An 11,044-nucleotide genomic window follows, 5' to 3' on the forward strand; every position below is an offset into this window, starting at 1 on the left:
TTTTAATGAGTATTTAATATCATCTTCACAAAGTGTATAATAATTATCATTTTCGCAGATTTAATAACAATTGTACACTAGAGTTCGTAGGGTTTGATGATTGCAACAAATTCGCTTACACGAAAAAATGCCAAATTTTGGCCGTTTTCAAATTTGGGGCCAAAAGCGAGTTATTTAATGTTGCCGTAATTATAAGTACAGTAAATTTAATGTCATGACAACAGGCGCGTGATCCTATAACTAAATATTCCTAAATACTGTTAAATTAGGAAATTTACAGTAAAAACTACCTCAAATCTCATTCGTATCACTGGTTTGAAATTCAAATTCTAACTTGTTTGCTATTTATCCAGTAATGCGTGTTGAAATTCGGCTATTTTAGTTAATCAGTATATAATACAATAATAAAAGAAAACTAACTGGATATTAGAACATTATTAAAAACAAAAGAAATACGATTTCTAAGCTTTTTTAAAAAAAATGCGTGCGTACAAAGTACACATGTCAGAAGTGAAACTTCTTTGGCGAACTAATTTATAAGTCTTGCTTATATTTATACAAATCTAAAACTTTAGATTTCCGAGACTTAGAGGAAGGGAAAAAGGAAGATATGTTCGCGCCAAAAGTCTGTCAAATGTCAATCTCAAACCTCAGTGTTGACAGTCACATTATGTTTAGATTTCTAAATTGTAAATGACTAATATTTTGCCAATTGAATTGACTAATTTAATTTCATGCTATTTGATTAATGTTCCAAATTCTTTTCATTTCATCTCAATTCCTTTTAACATTTTTCACAAAAAAATTATAAAATATTAGGCTGTATGGTATGATACATTTGCCTTTCCAGTTGGGAAAATACAACAACTACTACTACTGACATTTGACAAGTACTTAAGACACTTCCGTTGCATACCTGCGTGACGTTACATCTGTAAAAATTTTACCCTCATGCGCCTAAAGAAGTTTCACTTCAAAAAGTTCCTATTTAGATTGTCATCCGTGATGGCGTTATCAAATTCGTATTTAAAATGAAAAATATAAATGAATATTATATAATATTATCAATAAATGATTAACTTGATTGTGATGGAGCATTTTTTATTCAGAACACGCCTAAATACATAAAAAAAAATAAAAAAATAGAGAAAGTTTAAATTCATGAGATGGTTACATTTTTGTACCGCAAAATTGAAAACGACCCTATTACAATGATGGTCATCTATATATTAATACGCGAAGCAAACACTTTGTATCCCTTTTTACGAAAATTGCGCGGACGGAAGAGTATGAAATTTCCCATACTTATAGAAAATATAGAGAAGGAGTGCACAATGCTAATTTTTTTTTTAAATAATGCGTATAAATTACATTTAGCCAATAAAGAATTTTAATGTATATTCATATTTTTATGAAAAATGATATTATGGAGTGAAATGAAATGAAGATGATCAGTTTGAGACATTAATCAACTGGGATGAAATAGATGAGATGATATGAGATGAAATATAATCTCAGTAAAATGGTGGTCATTTACTAAAAAATTTTCAGTGGACTTTTTGGAGGATCCCGATAAGTTACGGCATTGTTTCATTTTCCCACATTTTTGCACTTTCACAGATATTAAACAGTTAATAAACCACCATTATTACACATTTAAACCCGAAGAAACACTAAATAGACAAAATAAAACAAATCACACAACTTCACTCCTCGCGTTCCCGCCAAAAAGTCTATTTATTTCTTTAATATTATTTGTCTATAGTGTACCCTTAGCGTAATCTGTGATTATAGAAGTAAAGACTTTGACAATAGAAACAAAATAATGTTCAAACTTATAATTTAAATTAATAATTACAGTCGAATTTCGACTACCGGGCGACCACTAGTAACTATTGTTACTCGATAGCAATCAATAAAATAACAAATCTAATAAATACTATAAGATCTGTTCTTTTTGTTCAGGACCCAGCCTCTGAAGTAGTCTAAGTTGATGAAATCAGTGGGATCGCTAGAATCGCATTTTAGCGTCGAATCGTTCGTAGCAACGATTCCGTGGATGTACCACGCTCCGGTGCTATTCAATTCACGGGAATCCGGAACAAACACCATAAATCCGCTACCAACTAGCTTGCAGGCTTCGGATTCTACAAAAAAAGGGAGTCATAAAATATCAGTGTCATAAAAAAATATTTTTACTAGTGGTAGGACCTCTTGTGAGTCCGCACGGGTAAGTACCACCACTCCGCCGATTTCTGCAGTGAAGCAGTAAAGCGTTTCGGTTTGAAGGGTGGCGCAGCCGTTGTAACTATACTGAGACCTTAGAACTTATATCTCGAGGTGGGTAGCGTATTTACGTTGTAAATGTCTATGGGCTCCAGTAACCATTTAACACCAGGTGGGCTGTGAGCTCGTCCAACCATCTAAATAATAAAAAAAGGACTTATTTTATTAAGCAAGGTTTTGTTAGTCAGTGATAATAAAATCTACCACTGTTTCAGCTAATAAAGCGCATCAGACAAACACGAAAATAGTTGTATGGTCCATAATCCTTTGAAAGCACGTGGGTAGACGGACAGCTACCATAAACTTTATTGTTCCACTTACGATTGATAGATGTGGCGTTGAATTTGGATCCAAATGTTTCCTCCCTATAAACATTTACTTCTTTAAAAGGCTTAAGCTTTTTCATATTCACTACCTCGAGACCTTCATCAATATCTTCGCCGAGAGTTGTGCTTATGACCTGAAAAAAAAAAAGTTGTTTATTTGCTGGCGATGGTAGACATGGCCCAATAAATTGGAAACCAACCAATAATAGCATTACGGTAGTTGAGTTGAGACTAATTTAGATTTGTTTTGGATTTCATTTTACATTTCTTTGTACACATGTTATTTGGTGTAAGCAGTATCTATACCCTTGTTCCGTACTACAGTGCACAATGCCTCTGGTTTTAAAATTGAACAAAGACAATCCAGATTATAGACCATGCGCGCTACCAATATCAACTTCCCAGATTAATGTTAAAAGACGCTCGCTATCCTACGGGAAAATATTTTATGCAACATGAGAGCCTATAAAAGTGTTGGGCGACGAAAGTTAAGCATGAAAGAGGAGTGCATGCGGCAGAGATGCGAATGTTGAGATGGATGTGTGGAGTAACAAGAATGGATAAGATAAAGAATGAGTACATCAGAGGAAGTGTGAAAGTGGCCCCGGTAAACAACAAATTAAGGAGCGGACGGTTAGCGTGGTATGGACATGTGATGCGTAGAGAGAAGATGCATGTGACTAGGAGATGTATGGAAATGGTAGTGCAAGGTAGAGGGGGAAGAGGTCGACCGAAGAAGACATGGATGGAGTGTGTGAATGACGATATGAGAGAGAGAGGAGTGAGTGTTGAGATGACGGCTGATAGAAGAGAATGGAAGAGAAAAATTAGCTGTGCCGACCCCACATAGTGGGATAAGGTGGAGAAAAAGAAGAAGATGAGAGCCTATAAAAATAAATCACCCTACACAGAATTATTGCTACTCGGGACGTATGATTGGCATGGAATGTTAATGTTTATAAAGATGCCTAAAATCGGGCTGCATTTTGTTTTCTTTTTTTCGCTATGACCAGATAGTAGTCACTATGGCACAAAGCCGCCGTGGCCTAATGGATGAGACGTCCGGTGTATTCGTGTTGAGCGATGTACCGATATTCGAATTTCAGGCGGGTACCAATTTTTCTAATGAAATACGTATTCAACAAATGTTCACGATTGACTTCCGTGGTGAAAATTATAATTTGCGTAATTACTGATGGTAGAACCTCTTGTGAGTCCGCGTGGGTGGGTACCACCAGCCCGCCTATTTCTGCTGGGGAGTAGTCAAGCGTTTCAGTTTGAGGGGTGGAGTAGCCGTTGTAACTATACTTGTAACAATACTACTATTTTTTGTGGAAACATAAAAATTCAGATCAAAAAACGTTAAGATAAAGTTCGCATACAACATTTTTGCAATGAACATTATGATACAAAGTTTTTTTTCCACAGGAGAAAATCGCCGGATCCCCACCTGCATGGCGGTATGTTGTATGTGGGAGTTGAACCTCACTAAAAACTCCTGCCGCTCACAGTCGGAGCTACTGAGACGGCGGGACAGGGTTTATGCAGAACATATTACATCTACCACGCCGCCCCACGACTAGGCTCCTTCCCGCACAAAGCGAGTGGAGCCCGAAGTTCTTAGGGGGCCGGGTTACGGATGGGATCTCGGTCCCGACCTCCTGCTCGGCGGCGGCGGATTTCTGCGTAGTGAGGAGAGCTTTGACTCACTCGCCCCGCCGCCTCCTTTTGCGAGATGGTGCACTCGCAGAAGTCGAGCATAGCCTTCCAGGACTCGTCACCGCCAAGCATCGACGCCACGACGCCAGGCAACGACAAGTCTGGTCCTATCTTTGCGACCAAGATACGGCACTGCACCTCCCAAGCGGGGCAGACAGCGAGCGTATGCTCCGCCGTGTCCAGGTCGTGTCCACAATGGTGGGCCTCGTCGTCAGCTCAGCTCCTATCCGGTGCAGGTACTTCCCGAAGCATCCGAGCCCAGTCAGCACCTGCACCAGACGGAAGGTGGGGCGTCCTCTGCCACGATTCACCCAGTCATCAAAGACTGGGTAAACCGCCTCGACGGTCCGTAGACGGTAACCCACGGCGGTTGGTAACCCACGTTGGGTTGACCAACCGCCTCGACCACGATTCGAGAACGGACCGCCGAGAATGGCCCTCCGCGCCCGCAGCTCACTTTTGGAGGGACGCGCCACGCCCAGAGCACGAAGCTCGCTGTGCCATCGATAGTCAGCAGCGAGCGACTCCGCCTCCAGCTCCCATGGCGGCGTCCCCGCCAACACACACGCCGTCTCGAATGAGACGAAGCGATATCCACGGATGACCCTGATAGAAACGATGCGCTGCGGCCGGCGTAGGAACCGAGCCATAGCGGCCCGATGATACAAAGTTAGAACCACTTTAACGATTTAGTTTTGCGTTTTTTTTTATAGTCATAACCTTGCTTCCAACGCTTAAATAAGTTATTACAGTTTTCGTGGTCGTGTATTCGTGTCACGAATTCTGAAGCCGACACGTGCTAAGTATGCAGCGGATAAATAAATATACTCACAGATCCCTTGATGTCTTTCAAATTTAACTTCTTGTATGCGCTGAACTCCCACAGACACGCAGGTTGGACTTTTTCGTTAAACACCACATCGTTCTTCAGTTCTAACAACGCAATGTTATTTGTTCCATTTTCATAATTGTATCCATCGTAAACAAATACTGTTTCCACCTGGAATATTATGAATTAGAGCAATGTTGTTTTTTTTCTATCAATAAAATACCATCTCCGCATTCGTTTTGCTTTGAAATGCTGTTTTGAACAACGCGAAATCGGAGAAAAATACGTCGTAAGTAGTACTAAGGGAAATAGAAGAATTTTATTTTAGAATTATAGCAATTTTTAATCTTCAATTTTTAAAAAAACTGCAATTTTCAGGATCGATCGGTCACTTGTCACTCACATCAGCTTCCGAACTCATATCTCAAGCCTGGATGAGGATCCGAAAGATTTACGTTGTAATCTTTCGTCGTCACGGTGTCTGATTAGAGATCCGTAAAACAAATGACCAATTAATTGACTAACCTCCATTTCCTGTAAGCATTCATCACTGGTGTTATTAAATTTCCCAAGAACCACAGACAGAGTTGTGGCGTTCTTCGCAACGCCTAAGTTTGTGACGCATTGAGCGGCTAAAATCAAAGTTTTTCAATTGTTAGATTGTCATTTTACCATCTTACCTCTTATTTACGTTATTATTATTAATTTTTATTTATTTACTTAATGGCTCGAGTATCTTCTTTGTCGAATGACTCTGCCAATGTTAGGTAGATAGAATATCAGTGATATAGTTAAATGATAGTAGACGAGACGAATGAGAACGGGAGAAAATTTGTAAATATTTTTATTGTTTAATGTTAGTGCGGGAAATAAAATAAGCTAATGCATTTACAAATTTAGGTTTAGGGAATAGTTCATATTAACTGGGAACGGGATGTTAGTGTTAGTTAGTACACAGTATAGTGGTGGGCATTCATCATTAAGATCTATTGTGGGATTAAACCTCACCTGTCAAAACATATCTCTGTAATATCAACGTTCCAGCGCATATTGTAGAGTTGTCGTCTCTGATAAGAGCATGCCAGGGCATAGGTTCTTCTTCGTTTCCACCGCATTGTTTTTCGGAGATTTTAATTCTTCCACAGTTGTCATCGTGTTCTGTATAAGTAGATGAGGCTGTTGATTTATATCCGTTGATATATCCATCTAAGATTCCCTTGTGGAAAAAAATGTAATTTTTTAAATCGTGTGTGGTTTGTACATTTGTTTACGGACAACCATTAAAGAACGGCTAAAATTGGAAACGTTAATGTGATTTGTGGCAAATAGAAAATAGTCTGGAAAAAATTGAACAAGTATGTAATTTAAAAATAAAAAAAATTTAAGCCATAAAAGAGTGTTTGATTTAAAAACAGGACATTAACGTTCGTTGGCTTAGCGACTGAACTTCTTAAATATCTTCTTTATGCTGCCTTTGTTGTTAAGTTACTATGATATGGAAAAAAACATTGGTGCCTATTCCAGCTACAGGCTCAGAATGGACCAGACCAGATCGAAATAATAGATAAAGTAATAAAAAAATACTGATTGCAAAAAAATACTCTGGAAGAAAACGATGATCAGACAATTCTTAACATTGATGTGAATAAATACTATGTTGGCTTGTTTTCATTCTTTGATGAGTGATTGATCCCACGGTCCATCCGATGTTAAGTTGTTCCATTTGCCGTTGACGGTCACGTCACTCACAAAGGACGACAAACAATTGCGAAAATCATAAAATTCGCGGGTCTGATTTTTATCACTCGATGTTATTCTTTTATACAAGTTGTTGGTGAACATGTGTCAAATACATTTTTCGTTGGGAAATTTGATTAATGATATTGTCTGCGGGATTCGAATAGTCGCATTGCTGGATATGAGTGCATCGGACATCTTATTCATTATCCCATAACAACGATATAGCTTGATTTCACTGCTGCTTGAGATACAGGTTTTATCACCTAGTTCAAGCACAGATGCACATTATGCTTGTGTTTCTACTTCTATGTTAATAATAAATAAATAATAAATAATAAATAAAATAGTAGTACAAAGTCTACTGAGGTTTATTTTTAATTACTTTCTGAAGCTATAATCCAACTATATTTTCTTTATTGATTTAATGTATATTTTATGCATTATTTCAAAAAAATTATTAGCATTGTGCACTTCTTCCCTATATTCTCTATAAGTGTGGAAAATTTCGTACTCCTCCGTCCGCGCAATTTTCGTAAAAAGGGATACAAAGTTTTTGCTTCACGTATTAATATATAGATAAAACATACATTAGGCTTTTACTTACAAGTGCCGGGTGCTCGCAGTATTCGACAAAGTTTAAGTTAATAGTGGTCGGGTAAGGTACTACGGATAAGTTTAAACCTATCACATTTGCACTGAAATAGGGTCCGCCTTTAAAGTATTTGATGAAGAACATTCCGTCAGCATACGAAGACACTCTTGCTAATTTGCCTATGTCGTTGCTCTGAAAAAAATAATACATAAATGTGATTAAATATAATATAAGAGGTAAAACTAAAAATAGTACCAAATTAAAGGAATTCACAGAACTCAAGACATTTTTACTGGTTGTAGGACCTCTTGTGAGTCCGCGCGGGTAGGTACCACCACCCTGCCTATTTAATTCTGCCGTGAAGCAGTAATGCGTTTCGGTTTGAAGGGTCGGGCAACCGTTGTAACTATACTTGAGACCTTAGAGCTTATATCTCAAGTCGTAGATGTCTACAAGTCGGTGCTCTTAGGTACTTCAAGCACCGGTCATCGTTCTCGTCGAACCCGTCGCCCGCGACGAAGGGTGCGGCGAGTAAATTAAACCACACACACACAGTCCACTGAGTTTCTCTCCGGATCTTCTCAGTTCATTTTAGCAACATCGTCAGGTCTGAACCCGTGAGCTCACCTACTCGTTAAGGTTACGCTGATATGATCTCTCTAGACCATCAGCTTAGGAACAAAAAAAGTTTATGAAGTAAACAAAATATTTGATTTTAACCGAGACGCTTAGAGAAACGATAAAAAATTACTTACCAGAGTCACATTGGCGGGCGAATCAAATTTCATTTTGATTGTCGTGTGTTCGGGGAAAGGGCCGTTTATAAATAAATTGTATTTAGTTTCTTCCTCCGGTGCCAGACCCGGTTCAAATGATATAGACACTTCACTATTTCCGATGCAAGGGGTGGCATGAAGAAGTGGATTCCCAATGAAAGCCCAATGCTTATCATAATCCTTAGCATTCGTACACACTAAAATCCCAATCAGGAATAAAACTTTGCTTAAGCTGTACATTTTCCCGCACGAACTTTTATTATAATCGGATATAAACATTTTAGCGAAACGTCCAGTCGCTAAGAAGTTTCTATATTGAATCCGCAAGATACAGTCTTGTATTAGATTTTATTCTATTTTTCCTTAACAATGACCTTTGGTAGATAAATCACTAATAACCGGCTTTAGTGGGGATTTGTTGTGATGCTTAGCTAAAACTGGATTCCGTTTTTGAATTTACTTTAGGCTCCGTGATTGAGGAAATTGGTTATATTTAATTCTTTTAAAGTGAATACATAGGTATTGCCATGGGAATACACAGTGAGTCATACCAGAACAGAGTAGCAAGTTACATAACCGATCTATTTATAGTAATAATAAATAATATAATTGACATTATGGAGTTATCATAATAATAAAATATATCGTATACATTAAATTGTGTAAAGAAAAAAATGGATAATGTTATGGCATGGTATGGACATGTGATGCGTAGAGAGAAGATGCATGTGACTAGGAGATGTATGGAAATGGTAGTGCAAGGTAGAGGGGGAAGAGGTCGACCGAAGAAGACAGGGATGGAGTGTGTGAATGACGATAGGAGAGAGAGAGGAGTGAGTGTTGAGATGACGGCTGATAGAAGAGAATGGAAGAGAAAAATTAGCTGTGCCGACCCCACCTAGTGGGATAAGGTAGAGAAAAAGAAGAAGAAAGAAAAAAATAACTAAAAATAGAAACATCCGTAAATCTCTCATTGTTTGACTTTTAGTAAAGACTTCCTCTATGTTTTGTCAGTCATGTTCCATGTTGCCGTATTTCCCGTGGCCACTTATAAGTTTTTTTATTTCTTTGTGTAAATATTGCCATTCGAATTTCGAATATAAATTAGCAATAAAAAATATTATTTATGATTTTATTCAATCCTTCTAATTTATCGATATTTAAGTCTCTCTGATGTTTTTGACTTTAAATAAACCTTGGAACTTATAACCTTCGTCATTTTTAACAAACTATGCGAGTATGAGCATCACTTTTTCACTATAGTATTTAAGAGAAAGAGAGAGAGAGAGAGAGAGAGAGAGAGAGAGAGAGAGAGAGAGAGCGTATGCTTTATTGTACACCAAAATAAACAAAAACGTAAAACATTAAATACACAAAAATTACAATGGGTGGTCTTCTCGCTTATCACTTCAGGAAATTAACCTCAGTGCACTACTTATCATATAAAATACAAATATTTATAAATAAATTCATTTTACATTGACCTCTCGCAGCCATTGAACTCAGAATCATGTCTGAGAAAACTGGCCAGTCCACAAACAGCTTAGGTAGAAAAAAAAAGACTTTCATTCCTGCGTAGAGCAAGTTGTACGTCGGCCCTAGTCGGCCTCAGGAACCCAGGCATTTTTTTATTTATTGCGGTGTGGTTGGACGAGCTCACGGCCAACCTGATTTTAAGTGGTTATTGGATCCCATATACGTCTACAACGTAAATGTATATGTTATGAATACAGTGTTTTCTTTGGTTTTCGCGAGCTGTAGATAAGATTCAAATTGCTTTTACGGCTTAATCTTTCTCTTTCTCTCTCAAAAGTATAATTATTTGGGTATCCATTTTCTTACTTGTCTTTGTTTGAAAACCAGCATACGATCCACTTTTTTTTTAATTGCTCTTATGAGTGGACGAACTCACAGCCCACCTGGGGTTAAGTGGTTACTGGAGCCCATAGACCACCTTGAGATATAAGTTCTTAGATCTCAGTATAGTTACAACGGCTGCCCTACCCTTCAGACCGAAACGCATTACTGCTTTTTTATTTATTGCTTAGATGAGAGGACGAGCTCACAGCCCACCTGGTGTTAAGTGGTTACTGGAGCCCATAGACATCTACAGCGTAAATGCGCCACCCACCTTGAGATATATTATAATTTCTAAGGTCTTCATGGCAGAACATAGGCAGGGCGGTGATACCTACCGGCGCGGACTCACAAGAGGTCCTACCACCAGTAAAGATGGTGTATTTAATGATGAAGTATTTAAAAAGATGAGCGTCTAATACAATGTCTATAACAGTGAATATCCTAGCAGCCCATCACAACTTTGAACCCTCGTATTTTAAGCTTCCGCATAGGCGTAACTTTTGCATTTATTTTGCGTTAACCAAAATAAAATCTTTTGCCCTAAAACAATATAAAATCGTCTCCCGATTCAGATATAACAATAAATTTTACACCGAAACAAGAAAGTTTCGTTTGTTAAGCTATTGCATAGCTTTTATCGCGAGCCTTGAGCGCGGCAACCGATTCATGAAATTCCGTAACGAAAAAAACCTAACACCCCTCACTCCGCCTATCATGTAGCTTGTGTTCAACACATTCACACGTTGCGCTTGTGTAGTGTTTGTGAATAAGCGCGTGGCGTGACGTCACACTGCATCATGAAAAGTCTGCCCATCTCTCTCTCGCGCGGTCTAGCTTATGAGTGTGAAGGGGACAGTTAATGTTTTGTTTTTGTTAACGTTTATAAATATAGCGTGGTCTTGTTTTATTATTGTTT

At 38.1% G+C, this 11,044-nt stretch overlaps 1 protein-coding gene across 1 annotated transcript; it reads right to left on the reverse strand.

Annotated features, from left to right (window-relative positions):
* Window positions 1–1,702: 1,702 nt before the first annotated feature.
* LOC134201601 (CLIP domain-containing serine protease B9-like) lies at window positions 1,703–10,359 on the reverse strand. Its single transcript, XM_062676827.1, has 7 exons — window positions 8,248–10,359; window positions 7,505–7,684; window positions 6,169–6,376; window positions 5,686–5,792; window positions 5,164–5,331; window positions 2,608–2,746; window positions 1,703–2,147 (listed from the first exon to the last, which is right to left on the reverse strand). The coding sequence occupies exons 1-7, from the start codon at window positions 8,545–8,547 to the stop codon at window positions 1,930–1,932; spliced, it is 1,320 nt and encodes a 439-aa protein (XP_062532811.1). The 5' UTR covers window positions 8,548–10,359; the 3' UTR covers window positions 1,703–1,929.
* Window positions 10,360–11,044: the final 685 nt, after the last annotated feature.

This window comes from Bombyx mori, chromosome 28, assembly GCF_030269925.1.
Source record: "Bombyx mori chromosome 28, ASM3026992v2".
NCBI classification, from domain to species: Eukaryota; Metazoa; Arthropoda; class Insecta; order Lepidoptera; family Bombycidae; genus Bombyx; species Bombyx mori.

Coding starts and splice junctions, on each gene's coding strand:
- LOC134201601 (XM_062676827.1), bottom strand. CDS start 8,547: ATGTTTATATCCGATTATAATAAAAGTTCGTGCGGGAAAATGTACAGC. Junction 7,685..8,247: donor CGCCCGCCAATGTGACTCTG/GTAAGTAATTTT, acceptor TATTTTTTTCAG/AGCAACGACATAGGCAAATT. Junction 5,332..5,685: donor AATGCTTACAGGAAATGGAG/GTTAGTCAATTA, acceptor ATAATATTCCAG/GTGGAAACAGTATTTGTTTA.